This window comes from Lissotriton vulgaris, chromosome 1_1 (genome assembly GCF_964263255.1).
Source record: "Lissotriton vulgaris chromosome 1_1, aLisVul1.2, whole genome shotgun sequence".
NCBI lineage: Eukaryota > Metazoa > Chordata > Amphibia > Caudata > Salamandridae > Lissotriton > Lissotriton vulgaris.
Genome location: NC_141685.1, coordinates 1,512,710,848 through 1,512,738,835, shown reverse-complemented (window position 1 = coordinate 1,512,738,835; position 27,988 = coordinate 1,512,710,848). Strand labels below are relative to the sequence as shown.

At 47.7% G+C, this 27,988-nt stretch overlaps 1 protein-coding gene across 1 annotated transcript in view; it reads right to left on the bottom strand.

Annotated features, from left to right (window-relative positions):
- The window catches only part of RELN (reelin), a 1,675,658-nt gene that overhangs the window by 602,266 nt on the left and 1,045,404 nt on the right, over window positions 1-27,988 (bottom strand). Inside the window, exons 16-17 of the mRNA XM_086967429.1 lie at window positions 12,168-12,277; window positions 2,511-2,577 (exon numbers count right to left, since the gene is read on the bottom strand). Coding sequence (XP_086823555.1) covers window positions 2,511-2,577; window positions 12,168-12,277 — 177 coding nt within the window. The remainder of the gene's footprint in view (window positions 1-2,510; window positions 2,578-12,167; window positions 12,278-27,988) is intronic.

Here is a 27,988-nt window from a genome sequence, read left to right as displayed (position 1 = left end):
TTGCAAGAAGACCTCGTTGACCACATCGCAACTACAGTACTCTTGGAGCACCTTCAGCAGCCTTCATCTCTTGCATCAGGGCAACTCCATAGGAATCCATTAAAATGCAGATAATGTGCATGGAAATGCTAGAAGACTGCTTCTTCTCTGGAGGTAATTGATCTTGAGGACCTTGCTGGTGCCTTTGATTAGCTCATTGTTGGAGTTAGTTGCCCTAAGTACTTTTAACTCACCATACTGACACTTATCTACATTGCCTCTTAAAAAAGTTTCTAAGTGTCATTCACCACAATGACACCTACGTTTTCTCTAAAAACAAAATCCAAGTGTCCTTTTCATTGACTTTGCCAAGGCTTGTTTGCGGTTGAGTAAAATTGCCTTGATTTATTTTTGCTTGGAAAATCTATACCTCTAAAACCCTCAGGTGAATCTTTTTTGCTCTAGTGTCTAAATTCTTATAAATATACAGTCTATTTTTATACATTGGAGTCAGATTTCTTCTTAATCTGTTTTGGTGTTGTTCAAATGCTTTACACTTGTTCCTATGTGTAAGTCTTGCTGCTCTGTACCATAGGTTTTAAAGATGAAACTTACTGGACCTAAAGGTGTTGGTGAGTGTATTACACAGAGAGGTCACACAACCACACCGTATAAGACACCCCATTTCTTCACAATTAGGCACATGTACAGCTAGGGAAAGTGTCCACTGTTCATGAATGAATGACTAAGATGTTGTGAACCATTCCCTTGCCTAAGCTTGAAATACTTTTTCATAACTTTGGGCAAAATACTCCAACCATTCTCAAATTCTTAGTGAAAATGATTCAGGACACAAAGTAACACAATATAAAGTTTTAAACAGAATGCAAATATTCCAAATCACTGGGAACTTTACCGAAATGGGTATCATATGTGCACTTTACTGTTTTTTTAAATTAATAATGTGAGTACATGAAGTAACACCTACGAAATGTGGTACATTTGTTTATGTTTCAAATCTTACAAACTGCTCAAATGTAAGGGCAATGGCAAATCAGTTACAAAGTTAAAAGCCAACGTCCACATGCATCATTGTTGCCGTTTGCGATTTCTTAACACCTTAGCTGCGTGTAAACATTTCTCCCCAGTGCTGCGCTGTCCATTAGAACTAGTGCTGAATGGACGTTCAATGGTCGTGCGCAGCACTGGGGAGGTAGCGCTGCTGACGACCATTGGCGGTTAATTGCGAAAATTAAGGAATCACAATTAAGAAATCGCAAATGGCTATGCATCAAGAAATCACATTTTTTTGGCGATTTCTTAAATTTCCTTAATTGCGATTCACAATTTGCGAATCGCAATTAACCACATGGCTGCTAGGCGTTTTCCCGTTCTGCGCTAAGAAATATAAAACACCATAAATCATGACGAGCTGGCCTTGTCATCCGCGCAGGGCAGGTAAGCGCCATGACGAGCCCAGCTCGTCATTAGCTTCGAAGGGGTTAAGGAATCCCTTCCCATTGATTCCTATGGGCCTAGAGGCCCATAAGAATGAATGGGAAGTCATTTTCAATTTGCGATTTGCAATTTGCGAATCGCAAATTGAAAATGCAATTTCAAGGGTGCAGGGGGGGGTCCAAAGGACCCCCCCCCTGCACCCCTGAAATGTAACTTTAAGTGCATTTTTCACACACACATGCCCCAAGGGCATGTGTGTGTGTAAAATGAAACTTTCAAAAATTCACTTTTGTGTATTTTTGAAAGTTTTCGCAAATTACCATGAAGGTCAACTTCATGGTAATTTACCACTCCCTATTTGCGAATTCGCAAATTTAAAATGTTCATGCATTGCATTCAAGAAATCTCAAATTGCGATTTCTTAAATGCAATCGCAATTTTTGAAATCGTAACATGATTGCGATTTCTAAAATTGCGAAAAACATGATGCATCCCAATTTTGTCAATTGCATTCGCAAACGGCCGAAAATTGCGATTCGCACCGTTTGCGAATGCAATTCACAATGATGCATGTGCCTGCAAGTGTTATAGAGTAATTCAGACCGCGGTGAATCCTGGTGATAAAGCAAATATCCACAAATGAACCTGCACTCGCTTTAGCACCTAGCTGCCTGTTTGTTCTCAGGTTTCCACCATTTTCAGTTAATGGTACCTTTCGAGAGCAAAGCCAGGACCAACTGTAATAACAGGCGCAAAACACACGTTTGTACCAATGAAAAAATTGAGGGTAAAACTAGGAAATTGCAGCATGCAAATGTTATTTGCTCTGGGAAGATTTTGCGCCGGGTTATAACACCATACTTCACAGGAAGTCCTAATCTTAAAGGCTTCTCCTTAAAATCTCCAAAGAAGGTCTCTCATTAGCATTTGAAATCCCTCTGCCTTTGAAAAGAATACCCACCACTAACTATCTGCAGTGTGGGCACTTTTAGACTCCCAGAAAAAAGAGGGATTCTATTCCATTTATTGCAGTGTGTGCCCGTCCACCCCAGTGCCATTATGCTGACACTTACTTGCAGCCCTTTCGCGTGCACTGTCCCCGACCAGAGCAGAACTTCAAGCAGGATGGTCCAACGTACACTGAAAATAAACAACAAGAGGATAAATGAAAATTAGCACAAAGGAAAACATTTTTCATAAAAATGGGATCTTACCTAAATGCAACACTTGAAGCAACAATGACACCGGAAATGGGTTTAAGCAATTGAACTCTTTGTGTCGAACAGAAGCATACTAAACATTAAATCACACAATACTGAAAACAATACATAAGGGCTGGCAAAGAGAGTCCCGGTAACAAGATGGGATATTATTGCATCACATTACTGGGCGGTACTACCCTACTAGTGCTGTAACATCTGGCCTGTGTTTTGGGTCATATCTCTACCTGCTTTTCAGCCGCGGCCCGTGCCGGTAAGAGCGGTGGGGAGGTGGAGGTGTGGCCGGGAGGGGGCTGGTTTCGACAGACGACGACAAGGGTAAATGTAATAAATAATTAATTTCCCTCGTCATCGCCTGCCGAAATACCTCACCGCTTTTACCTGCACATGCCGCAGGGGCCAGCCGAGCACTTTGCCAGGGCCGGTTTTGGTTCCCAGTCCGGCCATGCTGATTCTGGTCACTATCTGATTGGGAGAGTGTTAAACTCATGCTGGCATTTGTAGGCGAGCACACTACAGGGCATTGTATATTATTATGCAAAGAGAAGGCAAAATGTATACTAGCTGCATCCAGTCTATAGAACAAACTAAAGACATCAGAAATCCAAGTTTACCTTACAGGGCAACGAATATGTCTCAATTAGAATTGCAATGGGGGCTTACGGTTTGTAAGCTAAACTCAGATAAAGAAGACATGGTTGCTTAGCGGAGATAAATACTATAACTTTTCCAAATGTTAAGTATTGTCTGCAATTCTTTTTTAATGCACTCCACAATTTGCGCTACCCTCAGTGTTGACCGTAGTGTTACATCAAAGTTTGGTGTAACACTACAGTCAACACTGAGTGTGGTGTAACACTACAGTCAACACTGAGGAAAGTGCAAATTGTGGACTGAATGTACCATGATGTAAAGGAGCAAACTTTTCTGGGATGTGATGTAGTGTCTGGCCACACCCTTTTCCCTGCCCAATGTGATTTTCATACCTCCTCTACCATTTATCTCACTTTCCTAATGCTCCCTTTTGTAAAACAATTGCGTTCCGGCCCATTGATGACACTTCATCCGACCCGAGCTGGGGATTCCGGCCCGAGCCGGAGATTCCAGCCCGACTGTGAACATAAATATACGACTCGCAAATGACCTCTATGAATACCAAAAATCGTAAAGTTATACTTTTGTCTCAGATTGCTTTTGTGACTCGGGCCCTTGTGTTACCGTGGCCACATGCTGCGTAACTTTAAAAACGCTATGGAATTTACATTGAGAAGGTATTTCTTACGAATTTTGTACACCAGGGAAAACCTTGCATACAATTTTCACGCAGAGGATCAACCAAAGTTAGTTTGTGTCATATCCATAATTTTCAAAAAATGTATTATGCATATTTCTTTTAGAAAATATATCTACGTTTTTACCATCCCAATGAATAAGTATAAAGAGATACAGTGCTGTAGCAAGGTGGACTGGGGGGGGAGGGTGTTGGGTGGCATCGCCCCCTCGCTCTTACCTACGGCCGCTGAAGGGTGGCAAACGCAGTGACCGCCACGGGCGGTTAATGATCTAGCTACGCCACTTAGAAGATATCGGTCACCAAAATAGCCTACAAAAGCACATGCATCATTTTAATGCAATAGTGTTCTTTAAGTGTCAAGAGTTAAGGATACATAAGAAATGTGTTACTTACCTGTAACAGCAGTTATCCAGTATTAGTGTCTTTCATAGATTCACATGCCTGAATCATTCCCCGTCGTCGAGACGGGAGCCTCCGGTATATAAAAAAGTAATGTCCTAAGACATACATAAAGAGAATAGGTCTAAGGGTCTAACCTTAGTAACCTATCTAGGTCCTTATGCAGGAAGGACCAAACAGAGCAGGCTCCAGGGTCCCACCTTGGTAGCCTATCTGTGTCCTTTTGTAAAAAAGGACCAAAATAAAAGGAACAACAAATCAGCTACTACCTCCCTCTAGAACCTTCCTGTGAGGAGCCTCAGTCTCTCAGATTTTCGTACGCACCAAGTTGGATAGGTGTAAACCTGTAGAGAGAGGTGAGTCCTTCCAGGGGAGGCGGGAGGGTGCATGTGAATCTATGAAAGACACTAATACTGGATAACTGCTGTTACAGGTAAGTAACGCATTTCTTATCCAGTATTTGGGTGTCTTTCATAGATTCACATGCCTGAATCAGAGTAGCAAGCAATACAATATGCACATTCTGTGAAGATACAGAAAGTATATTACTGCAAGTAATGAACATTTGTGACTGTAGGAAAAAACAACAGCATACAATGTCATGCAGAATCTAGTAACAAAGAAATGTGCATACCAGTCAAGGATGGTGGGAAGCAGGAGGGCTCACCTCACTGGAATAGATGGCGAAGCACTGCTCTGCCCACTGCTGCGTCTTTCGTCAGCTCAGCATCCAAGCAGTAGTGCCTGGTGAAGGTATGCGGGGACTTCCAAGTCGCCGCTCTACAGATGTCCAGGAGTGGCACTCCAGCAAACAGTGCCGCAGACGTAGACATGGCTCTGGTGGAGTGGGCTTTGGCCCGTGAGTCCAGAGGTCGCCCTGCCTTCTCGTGGCAGAGAGTTATAGCTGAGGAGATCCATCTTGATATACTTTGTTTAGTTAAGGGCATGCCCTTCCTAGGTCTGCTGAATGCGACAAAGAGTTGGGATGACTTCCTGAATTGTCTCGTCCTATCAAGATAGAATTTTAGGCATCTCTGAGGGTCTAAAGAGTGCAGTGATCTCTCAGCCGGAGTAGATGGGTTCGGAAAGAATGATTTAAGAACCACGGGCTCATTAAGATGGAAGTCCGAAGGGACTTTGGGTATGAATCGTGGGTTGGTACGCAGGATGACTCTGTCCTCTTTGAATTGAAGGAATCGGTCCTGGATGGAAAGGGCCTGCAATTCGCCTACTCTTCTGGCCGAGGTCAGTGCAAGTAGGAGGGCTGTCTTCCACAACAGGAATTTGATGTCCGACTTGTGGATAGGCTCGAAGGGATGCCTCATCAGCTGGTGAAGAACTATGTTGAGCTGCCACGTTGGAGGGACAGGTTTTGGTCTAGGGAAGGACCTAAAGAGGCCTTTCAGAAATTGTTTAATGAGTCTGTCCGCCCACAGTGAGGGGCCCCTAGAAGTTCGAGTGAACCTAGAAATTGCTGCCAGTGGACCTTGATGGACGCATGGGCAAGGCCTGAGTGCGCCAGGTGTAGAAGGTATGGCAGGAGTTGTTGGGGAGTGACCCGGAAGGGGTGTAGACCTTCCTTTTCGCACCAGACGCAGAAGCGTTTCCACTTGAGAGTATAAGTCTTTTTTGTGCTGTTAGCTCTGGCGTTGGACAGGACATCTTTGCACTCTTGTGGAATGTTTAGATGGCTGAACTCACGGTAGTCAGGAGCCAGGCTGACAATTTCAGAGGGCCCAGGTTCGGGTGGAGAACCTGCCCGTGAGACATCGTGAGTAGGGTTGGGTGACTGTGAAGACGAAGAGGCGGGTGGACTGATAGACGATGGAGCTCCGTGTACCAGTGCTGCCTCGGCCAGGATGGGGCGATGAGGATTAGGGTGCAGGGCTCCGATTTCATTTTCCTGATCACCCTGGGTATCAGTGGGAATGGCGGAAAGGCGTAAGCAAACACGTTCTGCCAAGCTATTGAAAATGCATTCCCTAGTGTTCCTGGTTGGGGAAGCCTGCTTGCGAAGCTTGGGCATCTGGCGTTCTCCCTGGTGGCGAAGAGGTCTATCTGTGGTGTCCCCCACTTCGTGAAGATGTAGTTCAATGCACTCTCGTCTAACTCCCATTCGTGGGATAGGGACTGTTCTCTGCTGAGGGCGTCCGCCAGGACGTTGTCCTTGCCTGGAACGTATTCGGCTTTGAGGGTGATGCCATGTTGTAGAAGCCAGTTCCAAACCCTCTGAGATTCTCGAGAGAGAGAGAGCGAGCGCGTCCCTCCCTGTTTGTTCAGGTAGTGCATAGTCGTGGTGTTGTCCGTCCTGACTAGCACTGGGGAGTTTCTGATGCGCGGGAGGAACGACTGGAGCGCCAGGAAGACTGCCCGTAGCTCTAGAATGTTGATGTGGAGCTTGGACTCCTGTGGCGTCCATTTTCCGTTGGTCTGCAGTTCTTGCAGGACTGCACCCCAGCCCTCCAAGGATGCGTCCGTGGTGATGATATGCGGTTGCGCCGGAAGCAGGAACGGCAGTCCTTGCGATAGGTGTTTGACTGATGTCCACCATTGTAGACTGTTGATTAGAGGTTGGGTGACTCGTAAGCGGTCCTCGAAGGATCCCGTCGCTTGTGTCCACTGTTTTGACAGTTCTTCCTGTAGGGGGCGCATTTTTAGGCGGCAGTGTGGGATGAGTAGGATACATGACGACATCATGCCGAGGAGCGATTTGAAGAGACGGACGGTCAGAGTCTTTTTGGATGCCACTGACTTGGCCAAGGAGATGAGTTTCGACTTTCTCTCCTGTGATGGAAAGGCCTTCGTGCAATCCGTGTCCAGGGTCGCTCCTAGAAAGGTGATGACTCGGGCTGGTGTCAGGGATGACTTTTCCCTGTTGAGGGTCAGGCCGAGGCGGCGGAAAAGATGCAGACAGGCGCTGGAAGATGCGGCTGCGGCTGCTCTCGACGGAGCCTTTACCAGCCAGTCGTCCAGGTAAGGGAAACCCTGGTGTCCCTGCTGGCGGAGATAGGCTGCGACAGGAGAAAGGCATTTCGTAAAGACCCTTGGAGCAGATTTGAGGCCGAAGGGGAGGACGCGGAATTGGTAGTGTACCCCTGCGACTGCAAACCTTAGGAACTTTCTGTGTCCCTTGAGAATAGGGATGTGGTAATAGGCGTCCTGTAGGTCGAGTGATGTCATGTAGTCGCCTTTTTCCAGGAGTCCCAGGATCTCTTGTAGCGTGACCATCCGAAACGACTGCTTCTTTAGAAACACGTTGAGAGCTCTTAAGTCGAGAATTGGCCGCCATTTTTTCCCCTTCTTGTGGATGAGGAAGAAGTGGGAATAGAAGCCCTCCCCCCTCTGGGCGTGTGGAACTTTTTCTATTGCGCCCTTCTGGAGCATGGATGTTAGTTCTTGCAGAAGCAGCCGTAGGTGTCTGTGAGGACGCTTGACAGGTGGTGTCCGAGGAGGGTTTGAGAGGAATTCTAGAGAGTGGCCGAATTGAAGGAGTTGTAGAACCCACCGGTCTGTCGTTATTTGCCGCCAGTTTTGAAGGTAAAAAGAAAGTTTTCCTCCGAGTCGCAAGGGAAGCGATGGTGGAGGGGCTGGCCAATTGGAAGAGTCATTGGCGATTGCCTGCTGGTCTCTTCTGTCCTTTTCCTCTGTAGGACGATTTGTTGAAGGAGGACTGACGTCCCGACTGGTTTTGGCGCTGTTGAAATTGCATCTTACCCTGTGAGTAAGAGTAAGAGGACTTGTTTTGATAAGATCCTCTATAGGAGGATTGTCCCCTCCCCCTGTTGGCACGAAAGGACTGAGTGCGAGATTGCATTGTGCCTAGGGCTCTGGCTGTGTCAGTGTCTTTTTTAATTGTAGTGAGGGCTTCGTCAATCTTCTCGCCGAACAGATGATCACCATCATAGGGCATATCTAAGATTTTGGTCTGGACCTCCTGTCTGAAAGAGGTGGCCTTAAGCCAGCCTTGGCGTCGTAGGACAGCGACGTCTGCCAGCTATCTGAATCCGGTCATGGCCACGTCAATGGCGCAGTCTATCAGTTCTGAAGCCGATGTTTGGCCCTCAAGGAGGAGCGAGTGTGCCTCCGCTTTAATATCTTCTGGTAGGTCGGCAATGTAGGGCGCGATATCCGCCCAGAGTTGGCGGTTGTAACGCCCAAGAAGGGCGATGGAATTGGCAATCTTCACCGTTGTCGCAGAGGTAGTGGAAAAACGTTTCCCAACTGCATCCAACTTCCTGCCTTCTTTATCTGGTGGTGTCGATAAAGGTGATGCAGGGTTACGCGAGTTCTTCTGCGCCGCCTGGGTGACCACAGAGTCAGCCTTGGGGTGACCCGTAAGGCATGCTGGAGCTGACGACGTAGCTCTGTATTTTTTGTCCAGTCTGGGTACGATTACCTGCAGGGAAGCTGGAGATTGCATGAGCTGCTTGCCCTGTTTCAGTAGATAATCAATGATCGGGATCGATCTAGTAGTTTTCTTAGTTGGTTCTTTAAAGTCATAGAGGAAACATTCAGTTTCCTGAGATTCCATTGACATATGGAACCTTTTGGCAGCCCTTTCCATGAGGTTATGGAAACCTCCAATATCTGCAGGTGGAGACTCAGAGGATTGCGGCTCCGGAGAGGCTGGAGAGTGAGTGACATAGTCCTGGTCTGCATCCACGTCCGTATCATCATCTCGGACTTCCCCTTCTTCATGTTCCCTGTCCTCTTCCTCGGACGAGACAGGGTCTTGAGCAGGGTCCTGTGTCCTAGGAAGAACCAGTGGAGGGGGCCTGGGTCTTGTCCCCTGCGCAGGAACGGTCACAGCTGGCTGCGGGGTTGGTGGAACAGCAGGGGTGGCTTTCTGCGGAAACCGCTGTTTGTAGTCCTGAACGAGAAAGCTCAAGTCTGCAACTAAGGAGGCTGGCAAGCACACCATTGGGGTCACCTGGGTGTGGACTTGGGTAGACACTACTGGAGGAGTCGATTCCTCAACCTCCTGCTCTTCGTCCGTACTCTGGCACTTGACAATCAGGTCTGAAGGGCTAGTGGCCTGGGTAAACTCCTCCTCCTCCGGTTCCTGGTCCTGTAAGAAGCAGGATGGCGTCAGCTGTTGGACCTTACTAGGCGAGGTCATCTCCGGAGTGATCTGCCTTTTGGTGATTCTAATGGAGACATGGGAAGTCTGAGCGTCCATTGCATGTGACAGGAGCTCGGATTCTTTCCAGGTACCAGCAGCCGTCGATACGGTCTTCGTCGACGGTGCATCTGTCGACGGTGCCTTATGCAGTATTTCCTTCGTCGACTGCTTCGTCGTCGGCGCCGTCGTCGACGGAGCGCCCTTCGTCGACGGAGTGCCCCTCGTCGACGGCTTCGTCGACGGTGTGACTTTCGTCGATGGTGTCGTCGTCGACGTCTTCGTCGACGGTGCTGTCGTCGACGTCCTCGTCGACGGTGCCGTCGTCGACGTCCTCGTCGACGGTCTTGTCGTCGACGGTGCGGAGGATGAAATCGGTCGTCCTGCTGACGACGAGTAAGTTAGAGTCGTCGACGAGGAGGACGCCGACGATGCCATCGTCGTCGATACCGTCGTCGTCGATGTTGAGACGGTCTTAAGCGATGAGGTGGTCGCCGATTGCGCCGTCGTCACCGTAAGCAGTGGTTGCTTCCTGGGGACAGGAAGGTCCTTGCTAGATACGGTAGGCTTGCCCTCTGAAGACTTTTTGGACTTCTTAGGAGGGGTTGCTGACCTCCACTTCCGCTCTACTTATGGTCGGAGGCACCGACGGACAGAGCGGGGCCTCATACTCCCGAGCGGTTGCCGGGTGAGGTGAGGCCTTCACCCACACAAGGCTGGGAAGAAGACAAGCTTCTCCCACGCCAGTGGACGTTTAAAGCGTTGAAGTTCCTGGTAGATATTTAACTGTCTATTAGTAAACTCACTATTATTATTTTTTACAAATATTTTTTGTCACACATTACCTGTAGTAATGGTTGCAGTAGCTAACCGAAGGTCCTGAAGAAAGCCGGGGCAAATCCCCGTTGGCTGAAACATGTCGACCGTTCTACACAGCGCCAGTGGGCAGTCACCATACTGGCGTGTTTTTACTCTTGACACACAGATTCCTCCATGTATGTACTCATAGAATCAGCGTAGTCAATTTTAATCATCACCACCACTTGAGCACTGCACATACTCTAGTCCACTTCATGGTAAACATCATGGCTAGATTTCTGACATCCACTCTCCACGCCGGCACTACTTGGTCGGATGAGGTATGGACTGTACAGTAATTCCCACGTGACGTTAACTCCACCGTGAAGGTGGTCTGATGGGAATCATTCTAGCTTTGGGTTACCTACAACTCTCAACAACTTTTGTTCACATACACATCCTACTGTTTCAGAGTCACTTTTATGGTCATACATTATTTCCAGACCTGTTCTGCTCTTTGGTGTGTTTCATGTTGACAATAGGGGAGCGAGCAGTCAGGTCGTAAAATATTCCCCTTGACCCCCCCCCACACAGGTTTTGTATTTAGGGGTTGCTGAGTGGCCAGGCGAGGAAGCCCTAGGCCTCTTCAGGGAAAGCTGTGAGGCGCCAGACATGCTCTCACCTTCGGAAATGAGGTCGCCTTCCGGTTTGTCTTTAAGCCTGTTTAGCCAGATTAGAAGTCTCCCTTCCCGGTCTTTCTGGGTTTTGACGGAGAACTTACGGCAAATCCTGCAGTCTATGGTCTTGTGGTGAGGATAGAGGCAATACAGGCATTCCTCATGTTCGTCGTCCACGTGGAGCCTTAGTTTACCACAGGAGGCACAGGGACGGAAAAGTGCTCTCTTCTTGACATCAGCCATAGTAAGAAAGTCGAAAAAACTGTGAAGTTTGAAGAAAATTCGATATTCCTGAGGAGAACTCAGGTGGAGACTCCCTAGCACAACGTGCGGTAGAAAATCTGAGAGACTGAGGCTCCTCACAGGAAGGTTCTAGAGGGAGGTAGTAGCTGATTGGTTGTTCCTTTTATTTTGGTCCTTTTTTACAAAAGGACACAGATAGGCTACCAAGGTGGGACCCTGGAGCCTGCTCTGTTTGGTCCTTCCTGCATAAGGACCTAGATAGGTTACTAAGGTTAGACCCTTAGACCTATTCTCTTTATGTATGTCTTAGGACATTACTTTTTTATATACCGGAGGCTCCCGTCTCGACGACGGGGAATGATTCAGGCATGTGAATCTATGAAAGACACCCAAATACTGGATAAGTAGATCACATCCTTGCAGCAACGGCTCCTCCGCTAAGGTGGAGGAGTGTTACCCCACTGCTCTAAACATAGTGTAAAGGAAAAATAAAATGATAATAACAGAACGCTATTATCATTTTATTTTCAGTACAAAGGGAGGAGTGGTTGCTGCACCATATGTGCACGTGACGGTTTGGATGGCCGTCTTGGGCCGGCTAAACCATCATGCACACTTAGCATGTTCTCCACCCGGCTGTATTACACACCCCACAACTGAACTGAACCAGCGCGCTCAGACCAATCATGACACTGCTGTGATGCAGGTGACAGCAGCATCATGATTGGCTTGAGGAGTCTGGGATTCTGGGTGCTGCCAGGAGCCAGGAAAACAGCGAGGATGGAGGAGAGGTGGCGGCTGGCGACTGACAACCAGCAAATAGGTCGTCTGTTTTTCCTTTTTTTTACAACTCCTCCCACCCCCACCACCGTTCACTACCAACCGCCATTGCATACATCTGATCTGCATTTTATTATAGCGCCATGTTTACCTGTTTATCAAAGAAACTTGTCAGATTTTTGAGAGATTACAACACTAACCGTTATCAATTGCCCACATGTTCCCCCGAATTGGTCCCGTTTGCCGCCATCTGAGCCTGGTGTCTCTGGTCAGTGCTGCGTTAGGAAGGGGAATGGTGATTCTGTTCCATCTAAAACGAATAACAAACATAGCTTACCTTTAGAGGTCAACATGTTCAACATTTATATTCAGAGACAATCATCTTTCACAATCCCACCTTCTACATTTAGCTAAACACCAATATGATTATTGTGGTAACTCTGGTAAACTTCCACCACAAGATGTTACTGCATTGCCCAGTAGACAGCCTGACAAAACCAACACCACCCACTACAGGTCTCTTAGGAGGACAGTGAGTATTTTATTTTGTCTTACATAAATACTGACTGTAGAAAATCGACCATCATTATATCATGAAGGTAGGTATGTATTGTTAGATAGAGATTTACTGTTTTTAACTCCACATCTGTGTACCTTGAGTCCGTGCACACACACACACACATATACATACATACTTTTTAAAAAAAAAAATGTATTTATCACAGTGATCTCAACATAGACTGTAAATCAGGTGTGTTGCGTCATAATTAGCCAAGAGTAGAAAAACATAATCCCTTAGGATCAGTACAGAGCCTTTCTGCCCACATCCCGGAGGCCAGGCGGCGTTAAGCTGTGGGTCATCATAGATAAACACAGTGTTTGGGCTTGCATCGTCAAACTTCCAGTGTTGAAATCACATTTTCAAGTGACAAGACAAAGGTAAATGCTGAAAGATAACAATAATAAGAAAGGAAAAAAAGATTTAAAAAAAAAAGATAGAAAATATAAGAAAGTAAAACCCCCAAGGAAACTACAAACTAGAGGTGCCTACCTATCATCAACGTCTCTCTATACTTGTGGTGCATGATCTCTGAGTTGTTGTATAATACACATAGAGCAAGTGCCAAGCCACGGTCTCAAATGTGCAACAAACACCAGCTGTAACCCCTCCTAGCAAAAGGCCTCTCAACCAATCGTCCCTCCATCTTCCAGCGCGCAGGGGGGAGATCTTCCAGCATGTCCACATCGTTACCAGCCGCCGTCAGGTCCTGACATCTCCTATAGTCAAGATATGGTCCCCAAAAATTCTTGGGCCTGTTTTTGGGAGGCAGAAGCTCACTCTAAGTCTCTGACTGCGTGCAACAATAAGTCAGGTCTCTAATCCACCGTGTCGCCGTGGGTAGCGGCCCCTTCATCCAGCACATGGCTAGTCTCTTCTTCGCCATTAGCATTCCCTTGTCCACTATCCTGCGCTGCGCATTGGGTAGTACTTTGGAATAACCTAGCAGTGCAAGCGCCGGAGACGGGGCTATCTCCTCCTCAAGGATCCTGCTTAATTCCTAGAACACCTCCCCCAATAATGATGCACACCCGGACATTCCCACACCAAATGCATAAAGCCAGCATCCTTTGCTTTGCAGCGGTCGCATGTCGCTTCCTCACGTAACCCAAACCGATGCAGCCTTTCAGGGGTGTGGTAAACCCTGTTGATGAATTTGAAATGCACTAATCTGTGCCTGCCATTCAGGGAGACCGACATTGTGCTAGTGCAGCAGTAACGCCACATGTCATCATCAAGTGCTGCATCTAGGTCGCGTTGCCAGGCCAAGCGTGCCTTGCTGTACCCAGTCACTCTCTAAGCGATTGCGATCTTATATAGGGTTGAGACCATTTTCCTTTGCGTTTCCGATTTAATGACATAGGAAAGTTCTAATGTTTCTGGGGGTTCCTGCAAGTCGCCTCCTAGCTGTCCCCGCCACACCTCTCTAATTCTGTGGTATTGAAAACACTGCAAATTGGTGGGCTGTTTCTCCTGTGCTTGCACCTCCAACAGTGTTTTGAGAGCCCCATCTTTAAACATGTCTCCCGCTGAATGTATACCCAAGGCTTTCAGTGCTACCAACACTCTTTTGTCCTTGCATGGGGCAAGCCAGGTCATCAATTCTATAGGCAGTAGCGGAGAGTACAAGAGCGCTCCAGCGTGATAGTGCAACAGTGATTGCCAGGCATGCCTAGGCGAGTTCAATGAGTCTAGCAGGCCTGTGCGTCGATCCGCCAGTTCAAACACAACTGCCGGGAGCGGCAATGGGGCAGCAAATAGAGCTTCAAGCTTAATGAATGGTGTGTTTTCCCTGTCATGTTTCCAACTATGTAAATGCGCCCCTTGTGCCACTCGATAATATACCTCAAAATCGGGAGCCCCGAGACCGCCTAATTGATAAGGGAGGACCAGAATTTTACATTGCACTCTTGCTTTTTTTTTTTTTTGAAAACCTTTATTGACATTGAAACCAAATACAAGTATGGGCCTACAACCCCCGGGGCCGGCCGCTAAGCAGTTAGATTAACAGAGAGCAATTTTAATCACATGTAGCACCTCGGGGAGCAGAATCTCCATGTTAGCGTACTCTTGGCCACTAAACAGCACAATTAGAAAAACAGGATATAAAAGGTTTTCATTTTATAGTATAAGATGGAAGGATCAGGTGCCGAATAATTTCCCAGCAGCGAAAAATGGCAGGCAGAATAGTAACCGTGTCAACAGTAAACAGTAATCGATCAAATCAATGGCGCTGAAACAGAAGGTTTAGAATGTGAAGGAGTATTTCGGTTAATTCGCGCCTGCAGTCACCTGCCCTAAGACCCAGAGAACACCACGAAAATTGAGGCACAGATGAAAAAGGAGGGATTGATACCAAAGGAAACCCACTGCACTGACCCAGAAAAAGAAAAAGACAAAGAAAGATAAGAGAAGAGAAAAAAGGCCATAGAAACAAAATAAAAACGAAAAATCCCCTCCCCCAACCCCCCACCCTGCACCCCTGCAGTGTGCCTGTCGCCCGAGAACCAAAACCAAAATATAGAAGAAGAAGAGAAAAAAGAGAAAGAAAGGAAACCCCACCCAACGGGGAAGTGGAGGAGGGCGATAGTCTATGCGCTCCCGGTCTCCCCCCCCCCCGCCCTATCTAAGGGGCCCCCCTAAGCCAACACAAGGAAAGTTGTCCACCATACAAAAATACCCCGGGGGGACCACAAACCCCCCGCCCCGGAATCCGTCTGTTAATGAAGCAGTCCCGTTACCAATAGATCCATCGTAAACGATTCAACCCACAACCTCAGCCTTGGCCCCGTCTAACAAAGTTGCCGAGTCCCTTGGATAAGAAATGCCCCTTCCCCGGAAAGTCAAAGTTCACGCAGAAGCAGCCGGAGCTTGAGTCAGCAAATGGGAGAGGAATAGCAGATCCCAACGCACATGGCTTGCACCAACGATGTACCTCCCCGTCCCCGAAGCCAAGCATCGTTCCATACGCCATGTTGGGAGACCGATAGGGGAGGGGGTGCGACTCGTTCCGACACAGTTCAAAGTGTGGGCCAACAGTGTCCAGGATGAGGGAAGCAGTGAAATGCTCCGATAACTGTAGGACCGATGTTTCAGAGAACGTGAAAGAGTCACCAATCTCAGCACACACGATGAATTCCATTTCTTCGGGGGCAGGCACAGCTTCCAGCACCGGGTCCAAACGCACCAGTAGGGCTTCCAACAGGGGGCAAGTTGGCTGCCGGGTCTCAAAGATCAAGTCAGGGCTTGTTCCCGGTCCTATGATCCCATCTGTTGCCGACAGCTAATGATTGACCTGGGCCCTCACCATCGCGTGAAGCGCCGCAACTTCTGCCATTACCATCCGCAAGGAAGGGCCATATTGAGTTCGTTCCGCCAGGTCCCATACGGCCGCAGGCATAACGATCCCCACGGAGAGGCACCCTCTCCGGGGCAGGATACGCCGAAGCAGAAACAGGCCGTGAGGGACGGGCCAGCAACATGCAGCAACGCGCGGCGGGACCCCTACCCCGGGGCACCAGCGGTGCTAGTGCCGGGCCTCCGGGCCGGGGCCCCCCGCGACGCAGCACCACGCACCACCCCTCGCCTCACCTCAGGCACAGCACCAGGCAGCAGATGGTTGCAAGGTAGTTCAGAGAAATTTTCGAAAGTTCCAAGGACCGGACCCAACCACCCTCGGCAGTCCGTTGTTGTTCACTTTGGACCTGGGTAGACTAGCAATCGAGACCCCGGCTTCCAGTCTGGGTTAGGCCTCAAAACATTTTCGATGTAACTTCACACCAGAACATCAGAAAAATTCTGTGATCACACCATCGGGATGCAGACTAGTTCACCCACACGAATCCGGGGCAGGAGATCAGGATATTCGACAGGATTAGCGAGCGTAGGACGGGGGTCAGCGGAGCTGGGAGACTATGCGGCCATCTTGGTTGGTGTCGTAGCTCCTCCATTGCACTCTTGCTTGTTTGCCAGCCCAAGCGAATGTTATCATCAGCGACGTGAGCCGAGCGAAAAAACACTTCAGGAGGACCATCTGCACATTCGTAAATAAATACAGCAGCCTTGGTAAGACCACCATCTTCATTATCGATATTCTACCTAGCAAGGACGAGGGCAACCCCATCCATATGTCAAGATTATCCTCTAAATTGGCAATGGCCGTGCCATAATTCTCACGAAATACCGTCTCAGGGTCTGTGTGTAGTCGAATCCCTAAATAACGCACAGAATCAGTGGTCAATCTCAATGGGTATTCCATCTTAAATTGTTCTGTGGAATTGGTGATGGGGAACGCTATTGATTTGTTCCAATTGACCTTCAGACCGGACAGAGCACCAATCGGACCACCTCACGTAAAAGCGGCGCTAAATTCTTTTCAGGTTCTCTGACATAGAGCAGGGTGTCATCTGCATAAGTTGTTATGACTAGTCGGTAAGTGGGGAAATTGAGTCCCCGGTGCGAGTGGAATTCTCGCATTACACACGCCAGGGGTTCAGCCACCAATGCATATAGCGTGGGCGACAGAGGACATCCCTGCCGCATGCCCCTGCAAATCTTAATAGGCTCAGTGACATGATTCCCCAGCTTAATTCGTGCGCTCGGATCATTGTAGAGCACGGACACCATCTGTAGGAATGCCGAGCCCACGCCCTCAGAAAAGGCCATTCCACAGAGTCGAAGGCTTTCTCCACGTCCAAGAACACTGCCATGGCCTTCGAATCCGTTCTTGTGTGTTGAATGGCACCAAATACCATACGTAAGTTGTATGTAATGTTTCTGCCTGCCACGAACCCCGCCTGCTCTGGAGCAATCAGCTCCGGGGCCAACCTAGTCACGAGTACCTTAGCGTATATTTTGGTGTCCACATTAAGGAGCGACAATGGTCTATAGGAGCTACACTACTCTTGGGGCTTATTGGGCTTCGGAATTGCGATTATTAACGCTTCCCTCATTGTGCTCGGCATTTGCCCAGTATTGCACATGTCCACGAACAAGGCACACAAGTGCTGTAGCAGCAGCTCCAGAAATGCCTTATTAAAACCGACCGTTCGGCCGTCTGCTCCAGGAGCATTACTCGCCCTCATCCCTCCCAGGGCGTCTCGATCTCAGCGAACTCTATTGGTTGCAATAAAAATTCACGCTGCACATTCGATAAGAACAGGAGTTTTTTATACTCCAAATATTCTAGGATATCCTCCTCGTTTCCCGTGGCTCGTGTAGCGTATAGATCAGAGTCGTTTTCCGAAAACCTGTGTGCTATCTCCTCCTCTTCTGTGAGTATAGTTCCTTCCTTTGACCTAACGGCTGTGATCGCAATTTTTCGCCGTTGCTGTTTAATCATATTAGCCAGGACCGTCCCCGGCCTGTCCCGCTCCCCATAAGCTCTAGCTGTCGCTTGTTTACCCAAATGTTTTACCTCCGCATCTGCCTCTTCCTGATACTCTGATAGTAGCCCTTTTATTTCTTCCTGAGAGGCGTCTGTGTCTCCCGCTAACAGACGTCTCTCACATTCTGCCAGTCGCCGCCCCAATAGCGATAGCCTTTGGTGGATCGAGCAGAGAGTCCCAGAGTGTTTACTCATGGCCACACCCCGTATGTAAACCTTAAACGCCTCCCAGACTGTCTGGAAGCTGTCCACCGAACCTATATTTGTTTCAAAAAATGTCTCAATTGCTTCATGTATTTCCTCACGGAAATTATGGTCTTGTAGAGAGTACGGCGGGAACCTCCACGTGAACGTGGGCAACGCCTTCCGCTGCAGTGTGAGCAACAATAGAATGGGTGAGTGGTCCGAAAGAGTGCGGGGTAGAACTTGGCATTTACGGATCTGAGAGTGCAGCCCGACGAGGCTAACCAGTAGTCTATTTGTGTGTGTATATTGTGAAAGGCTGAATAATGTGTAAATCTGCGCCAAACATCAACTAGGTCATCACTAATCAATATCCTATCCAGTTCCCGAGCCGCCTAAGCCTGATGTCTGACCAGGCCGTCCGATTGGTCCACCACCGGGCACCTAGTCATATTAAAGTCCCCTCCCCACAGAGTAGGAATGTCTGGTAACTCTCGAGCTATGTCAGCTAGCTTGCTGTAAAACTCGGGGCAGTCATAGTTAGGACCTTAAACATTCACAACCAAGATCTCCAAACCTCTACCAGTCAGCTGCGATACCACATATCTGCCGTCCGGGTCAGCTGAGAGCTCACTTAGGGCCCGATGTAGGTGGCAAATACCGGTCGGAAACGGCCGAATTCGGCCGTTTCCGACTGGTATTTGGCATCTTGAGATGTAGGGGGCCAGATTTTACAGATTCTGTAAATGTACCGAATCAGTAGATTTACAGAATCTGTAAAATACCGAATCGGTATTTTTACCGATTCGGTAATTCCCAGATGTAGGTGGGACTCTTCTGAGTCCCAGAGGCCCTACAAATTCGGTATTTTACCACCCAATCCAATTGGGTGTTAAAATACCGAATTCAGGAGTGCATGCACACGTGTGCATGCACACCTAGCCATGTGACAGACAGACATGTCCTTAGGGCATGTCTGTGTGCCACATGGCGCACATGCCTATTTTTGGGGTGCCAGAGGGTGTCAAAGTGACATCCCCGCACCCTTGGCTTTAAGGCCCATAGGAATCAATGGGCAATACCGATTCGGTATTTACAGATTCGGTAAATACCGAATCTTAACGATTCGGTATTTACAGAATCTGTAATACCTACATCTCCCCCCTTCATATTTACCGACTTTTAAATACCGAATCGGTAAAATTCGGTATTTAAGAGTCGGTAAATATGAATTACCTACATCTGGCCCTATGTGTGTAGTCAGATTTTGGGTTAACCCATGACAGCACCCTGCTCGCATGGGACGTGAAGCCAGCCGCATTGATCTGCCCCCCCCAGTCCCCTTGCTTTCAGCCTAGGGCTGTTCGCGGGTAAATGCGTCTCTTGAATCAAGGCAAGGTCCACCTTGTGTCTAGTCAAGTAATTCAAGACCTTACGCAACTTTCGATAATCATTCCGTCCGTGCACTTTCCACGTTAATGCAATCATCCCGCCAATTACATTCTCTGTAATCGGCGCATCAGGTGTATCTTGCATAACTAGCTGAGATCAACATTCTCCTGCACCTCATATAGAGCAATAAAATATCTGATGTCAAGTTGTTCTGGCCAGCACCTCTGAGCAGTGAATTAAAACAACCCAACCCCCCTCTACCCGCCCATCCCACCCACAGCGGACCACCCCAACTAGGTCGCGAAATGATTGTCCCATGTGTCTCCCCCCCCCCTTCGTCCCCTCCCACCCTCAAAAAATAACAATAACAGCAATCAAAGTGTTACCACGTGTGGGCAGAGGTTGCATCGAACCATTGTAAAAGAGTCAAATAATAACACAAAGCTTGGTACTCAACGCAGCCGCACCAGCCGACATCTATCCGCCCCTCGAACATTGGCGGTCCCTTGTGGGTCTCAGATGCGGAAACGCCTTCAGTCCTGATCTTCCAATCCGCCACCCGCGGCCTCATCCAGTAAATCTCACTGCGGTGTCTCCCTACGCTCTTTAGCCCAATCTTTGAGCTCTTTCTGTAGTACTTTTGGTTCAGTGAAGATGTACGTCTATCCATTTCTGTTAACTTTCAACTTTGCCGGATATAACATTGCATAGTCTATCCCTTGGTCCCGTAGTTGCCGTTTGATAGGTACAAAGTGTTTCCTCGCCTCCTGGACCTTAGCTGTAAAGTCGGGGTACAGTGAAATGGCTGAGCCCTCATAAGACAGCGACTGCTTTTCTCTGGCAGCGTGCAGGGCAGCGTCCTGTCCCTATAGTTTAGGAGTTTGGCAATTATCGGCCGGGATGGTGCCCCCGGCTTTGGACGTGGCGCCAAGGTGCGATGTGCGCTCTCCACAATGAACGTGTTTGAGAAGATCTCCTCACCCAATAGGGTCACCAACATGTGTTCTATGAAGGGCTCCATCTTGCCTATCTGAGTCGTCTCAGGGAGGCCCAGTATGCGCACATTGCAGCAAAGGGAACGGGCTTACAAATCCTCTGTCTTATCTTCAAGCAATTGCAGCACCTTTCCCACTTGTCTGTGTTTCCGTGTCCATGGTGGTTTGCGCTTCTTCCACTTCGGTAATCCTCCTCTCCGACATATCTAGTCTCTCTGCATGCTTATCTAGTCCCTCACCCATTCTGTCCAGTCTATATGTTAACGCATCCATCTTCGCCCCTAGTGAGGATATACCTTCCTGCAGACCTTTCTCCATTGATGCAGCATGCTCCTAATGTCCTGTTCCTGCTCTGGTGGGGTGGAGGGCCTACTCTCGCCTCCAGCGCCCCTGTCCTGAGATTTCGCACGTGTTTGGGTGAAAGGGAGTCTGGACTGGTTATGATCAGGTTTTCCCACCTTGCTGCACACAGAGAGCTGAGTCCGAGGCAAGGTGTCGCAGGCAGTCTGTCGCCCAACAGAGCTTCCAAGGAGCACAAAATTTATCGCTACTTCACCAGTGTCCCCAGCTCTCAGCCGATGCCCTCACAGACTTCTCAGGGGCAGCAGCGGACTTGCTACTAAGCACCCTAGGCCTCTAAGTGCCCCATATATTTGGGCTCCACGCCACACAGTGTGCCTCTCCGCTAGTGTGACAGACACCTCTTCCTTCTTTGGGTAGCCTCCAACTCTTTTAGCCCTCCCTTGAGCGCGGCTCGCCACTCTCACCTCCCGATGTCATCTGCCAGTCACATATCACACCGATAGCAAAGATAGAGGGCTTTTACGTGTATAACGTCACACTGGTCGCGCGGCACTGCGACTCCGTCGTTGAGTAAGTCTTGTACATATGAAGGGCCCTCTGTCCAACTCTCGCGGCTCTCTCCCTCCGCGCCACTGCTGTCGCGTCAGGGGCCCCCGATCACACAGCGCCGATGTTACACCCTCGAAAATTGACCTGCTGTCACGGGCCCACTGTCGGCAATTAAGCCTCAAGCTTCATGGCGCTCTAGTCTCAGGGCCCCCACGCAGGCGTTCAGGTACCGGCTCAGGAGTTTTCCGCCGTGTCAGTGCGGCTTTACACTCACCCGATCGAAGTGTAATGGCTGCCGCCTCTGTGTTTCTCGTGGCACTGGGCAATCTACTCCCGCATGAGCAAGGCTGAAATCGTAGGGGCTTCCTTTTCCCCCTCGCCGGTCAGATAGGGTGGCAGCTCGCTCCAGGTTCGATCTCCTCAGGATGCGCCGGGTCGCCTTTCCTTCGTCACACCTAGCGCACCGGCGGCCGCACGCAGGGTTACGTCGTCGGGCGACCTCACTACTCCAGGCCGGTGCCTTGCGGCCTATGCAGGTTCTGGGGTGCCTCGTGTGTTAGTCCGGAATGCAGCCACCTCCATGTTCCGCAACCGGTCAGTTGTTGGCGTACCGCATCACCATCACTTACAGCAGGTTTTCATAGCCACCAACACCCACGGGGCTCAGGTTAATTCAGGATTTTTGAGTCGGCTCGGCGGAGCCCGGGAGTCAGGGGTCCATCTTAGACTCGAGCAAGCTCCGCCCCCCACATATACATACATACTTATAGGTAGCAAATATACTGCAGCTGATATTTTTGCAGATGAATATTTTCAACCATACTATTCTAATGTACGCCCCCCCACCACCCCATTGCGTTTCAACAAATCACCTCTGTTGTCGGCCAGCGCTGTGGTGCTAATACAAACAATGCTGCAATACTGAAAAATGATACAGAATGGTACAGTCAAGTAAAATAGCCAGCTTTTGGGTACATCTGTCTTTGCACATATCATCCATAAAGCATGTAATTAAATGCTGCAGTGATGGAGGGAGTCAGCATATGTCACCAAACCAGCAACATATGTAATCCTCTCATGTCCCACCTGTCTGAAAAGAGCTTCGATTTGAAGTTTACCCTCCTCTTTATCTTTTGTCACCAGCCAATCCGTCATTACATACCCTTTTTCTCAGGTGTGTCTGTATAGGAAATTAAATATATATGTAAGTTTGCATATATATCCCCAATGCTTGTTGCCTAACAGACAAGTTGAGCAGCATTCGAGTCATGTAGATGTTTGAGAGCACTCATATCTTTTGGCTTTGCAGTCGAAACTGTGTACGGGAAGCTAAGGAAGATCATGAAGAAGCCAGTATGGAACTTCCACACCCTCATTCACCGTATTTAAATATCCATTTCGTTTTGAAATGGCTGTGACTGTTTACTTACCTATGCCTACTACCCTTCTGGGGTATAGGCCATTACCCAGAACTCTTCAGCCATCTCTGTCTTGTTTTTTTTTTAATCTGACTCCAGGTGTAGCTCAATTCCTTGCATTCAGCCTCGAGGCATTGGCACCAGGTGTTTCTTGGATTTAGAGGACTTTCCTCAGACAATTTTTGATGAAGGTTTGGACTTTGTTGCTGGTGGTCACTGTTGTTATTCAAGTTTCTGCTCCATACAGAAGGACCGATTTTACGTTGGTGTTAAAAAGCCTGATCCTAGTTTTCCACGTTAGGTCTGTGGAGCTCCAGATCTTCTTTAGCTGAATGAAGGCAGTACTTGCTTTGCTGATTCTTGCCTTGGCGTCTGCGTCTGTGCTGTCCTGCTTGTCTTTGGCACTGCTCAGATAGGTGAAGGCCGCAACCTCTTCCAGTGCAGTGCATGCAAGAATGACTGCAGCTGTGCTGGCTGTGTTATTCTTCAGGTTCTTGGTTTTCCCCTGTGGATTTTGAGGCCAAGTTGTGCTGATGTGGCAGCCACATTGTCGATCTTCTCTTACATCTGCTAATGGATATGAGAGAGTCGGGCCAGAAAGACCTGTCAAAAACAATGCTGGGAAGATAATCATGGGTAAAGAAGGCCAACACCAATGATGGCTTGAGCACTTTGAAAACTGCTGAACCAACCCGTGAGACAGTCTCCACCAGACATGCTGCCATCTGACAAGGACTTGCTAATCAACTGCAGCAGTCCAACCAATGCCATCAAACATCTGATAAATGGCAAGGCAGCAGGACCAGACAACATTTCTGAGGAGGCACTGAAGGCAGACATTCACACATCAGTAGACATTCTCTACCCATGTTGGAAGGATCTGGGAAGAGGTAAAGGTTCCATCAGACTGGAAGGAGGGATATTACATCCAAATCCCCAAGAAAGGTGACCTGAGTAACTGCTGGGGCTGCTGTTCTGAGGAGTCTTAAGAATTTGGTCACAGGTGCTGGAGATAAGCCAAGTATTTCATCATCATTCTGGAATATGGATTGGAATCCAGAGCCTCCATGGGACGACAACAATGTCAATTGAGTTCAATCCTTCATGGAGTCACCAGAGACAGCTATGCAATAAGAAGTGCGTGAGAATGGCTAGAGAAAGATGGTGTCCAGACCACCCTTGTAAGCTCCTGTTATTGTGTGATTATAACCAAGAAAGGACTAACTATGAAGAAATATCCACATTGGAGAAGATTAAGTCCGGTGTGGAAAGCAATTTCACAAAGCATCTTGCGCAGATGCAAGTACTGCAGAGTTGCCACATCGAGAAAACTCCAGGCACTTACTGTTTTGGGTTCTCGGCCTAGATGCTGAGCCTCCAGATCCCCAAACGGCATCAATGCGCATGCGTGAACAATTACCGACACACTTCCACTGTGATTTCTGTTAGAAGCGGTAGCATCTCCTTCGTTCTGACAGAACTTTCCTTCAGCGTGCAATGTTTTGTATGCCATAGAGTTATTTCTCCAGAGAGCTCTTGACCTTTTTAGTTCTAGTTCTCAGTCAAGGCTTTTCTTGTTCCAGTTATTATAAAATGTCCGTGCATTTCAGAGATGCTGTTTCTCTTCAGATGCGGTGACAGTTCGACGTAAGAAGACTAGAGGTATCGGAGTTTCAGTGTGTGGAGAGAGAGACAATATCAGTGAAGAGAAGTTGTCTCCGATTTTTCAATTAAGATTTTATCGCTATCGTAATGGTAAACATCGTTTACAACGATGTTTTCACAACGCGGTACCTTTACACCGCGGCTGTGACAACGCAAGTCGTTACCACGACTTGCGCTGGAGGGCGCTCAAGGTCTAAAAATAGATAATTTACTATCCTAACACCTTCCCTAGGGTCCACGGGGACTGGTGTCAGAATAGTAAATTAAACTATTCGAAATCCGCGCCCCCTCAACGCAAGTCGTGGTAACGACTTGCGTTGTCACGGCCGCGTTGTAAAGGTATGCGTTGTGACGGTACGCGTTGTACCGTCATATATCCATTGTAATACGCGCTTTTCAGCCTTTCTGTTAGCACATCTGAAAATATCGAGCAGAGACAGTTTCCTCAAGAATTCAAATGAAACTCACATTTTAACTTTGGAAATGCACATTTCAGAACTCAGTGGCGCACCAGAGAACAATTCAAATGAACGACTTTTCCTGTCTATATGAGCGCAGTAGAATTTCAGAGCAACAGTAAAAGGAGCTAATTAGAATACTATAATCCTGACTGAACAACTATAGTGAAAGCTCCATTTAGAACTCTATTTAGAGAAATATTTCCTAATCCTGAGTTGAAGGCTTCAAGTGAAATACGCATTGCTAATTAAAAACTTCAGGAATACACTGAACATTTCTATTAGCACATTGAAAAGTCCTCTATGTATGTGTGCTAACTAAGTTGATCAAGTATTCTTCCAGTCAATGAGAAATACAATCAACTCAGCAGAGAGAGGCTAGTCCTCAGGGTAATAAAGGTATTAGGGACAGGGATAGTTAGTTCATGTTAATATGTAATATGGTAGTTTAGGGACAGAATTAATTGTTTGTGTTTTATTTCAGGCTCCAGAACCACATCCAGAAGGAGGGCCATTATCTGAGGCAGTCTCTCTTGTTTGTTATTCCCATTCCCCTTTTTCCCAGGCTGAGGTTGGGAACAGTTCTTAGCCTGTTCCTAGCGTCTGTTGGTGGGATCTTTGGAACTGTCATCAGCTTCTGAGGAGACCGCCTAACCACGATCTGACAGATGGCCTTGTTTCCGATCTCCTACTGTTTGTGAGGTCACCTGTGAGTATGATCACAAGAGACATCCAGAGGCATCTGAGACTGTTCCTGAAACTGGGAATATTTTACACAATGTGGACAGACCTCCAGCACAATACATGGTCACTGCCTGGACACGTACAGCACGTGTCTTCAGGTATTCGATGAAACTGTGGCAATCATCCCTGGAGGGCAGACGCAATATGAGGCTCTCTCAGAGGAGTCTGGCTTCATCCAACAGCTAGCCTGAGATGAGGACATATTGGCCTCTGCTGTATGAGAGGAGAGAGACCTTGAGGAGTGAGATCTAGAAGGGACCTAACTCTGATCACTGCTTCCACATTCTTTTTTTCTTTCGAAGGGTGAACCACAGGAGGAGAGGCCTCTTGGGATGGCACAATTTAATGTTCTTTCATTCCTATTGACAGGAGCTTGAGGACTACAGAGATGATGCCCATGTGCACCCGATTATATTAACCTCTCTTTGAAACAGACATAAGGCTGTTCAGCTTTAGTCACTTCTAAGTCCCCAGAGAAGGTAAGGTTCCTAAGTGATTCCCTGTAGCACAGTGGGCATCTTTACTTGCACAGTTTCCTATCAGCATATAATATTATGTTGCCTGTGTTGCACCCAGAATTTGTCCTGCAAGGCAGCGTGGAACCCAAGACTTTGGCCGCTGAGCTGGTCTTTTGCAGCTGTCCCATATGGATGCTAAAATGAGGGAGCACACCCCATTCACAAGGAAACTCAACAAGTTTATACAAATTATCTTAAAAATTGGTTGACGGGGAACGAACTCCTCAGAGGGAACTCATGATGCATGTTCCTCACTGACTGGTCACTTTTTATGCTGTTTTGATTGTTTATATACCCCATTTGATGATTATTCCTCGCCCTTCACTACCTCTAGGTGTAATACGTGCCTTTATCAGTTTAGTGTTGTGTGCATACACGTAACTTGTTGCTCTGTGTCACTAGAGACAGTGGCATTAAGCAGCAAGTTACCTGTACAGTTCCTTCATCTCTGCAGGTCTTTTCACTTCTTGGTAGAGACACACAATTACTTCAAACATTCCACGCTAGGAATATGTCTGAACAAAATCCACTGAAGGCCCTTTAGAGCCTCTTCTTATCACATTATTCCACACTTCACTGAAGGCATATATTTATTGTTGGGCTGTAGACCTTCACCAAGGAGGAAGAAAGGTAGAGAATTGTGTTTACCAAAGCCTATAAACACACTGCTTACCGTTAGAACTGGAAGACAACCTAGGTCAAACTCTTGAGAGTAGGAATCCAAGCCAGCCTCCTACCGCAATGGCTTCATGGCTAGGTTTAGCTCACTTTCAGTACCTACCCTTTGCTCACTAGTGCTTTTTATAAAGACTTGTGTCCTTGAAGATCATGCGGTTTGTGGATGAAATAGGTAAAGAATCACATCAGGGATAATTCAAAATGCTTCCCCTCCTTCCCCTCCATCAGGAAATCCTTTATAGGCAGAAAAATAAACAAGCATTTACAATGCAATAGGTCTCGCATTAGGAAAGTTTGAGCTATTGGTATTGTAAATGACACATTTTTTATTTATGTGTTGGTTTTGAAAATAGCGAAATTAATAGCTTTGTCATTTACAATGCCAATAGTTTTAACTTTCACAAATGTGACACCAATAGCATTTGTAATGCAATATGTGTTGCATTTACGTGACTTAGATGTAGTGATATTACAAATAACAATGGCTTTTAATTAATACTTAAATAAAAGTAATTGCAATTTCCCTAAATGCTATTTGGTCGATGGTAACTTTGTGAAAAGAGTATCTGGTAATAGTGTCATTTGTGATGAGGTATTTTAGGTGTGTGAGTGCTACGCTATGGGATAATGCTGCGTTGCAAGATTATTGTGGTAGCACTGTGGCTACACGCAAAACTGAGCGCGTGCTGTGTATATCAATGTATTGTATTTTGGGTAGCGGTTTGAAACCTATACAGCGTTTGTTAATAGCCACGCTGGGCAGCGTCTGTGTATACCCATGGCGCGCTGTAATTAGCACCGGCACAGAACAGAAAGCACGCTGCGTGCGCGTTGTACTGAAACACTCACAAGAACGGATTGGTTTGGCAGTGTGAAACCTATACACCGTTTGTTAATAGCCACCTTAGGCAGTGCCTGTGTATACCCATGGCATGTTGTAATTCGCACCGGCACAGAACATAAAGCACGCTGTGTGCACGTTGTACTAAAACACTCACACTGGGGGGGGGGGTTGCTTAATGAGACAGTGTGAGGAGCCATAGCCAGAAATATGATGTTGGTGCCATCCCGATAATAAACGGAGCTCTTTAAACTTTGAAACTTGTGCCTTTTTATGGAGGGGGGGGAGTGCTGTGCTGAACATGCGAGTCCAACTTTGCATTCTCCACAGTT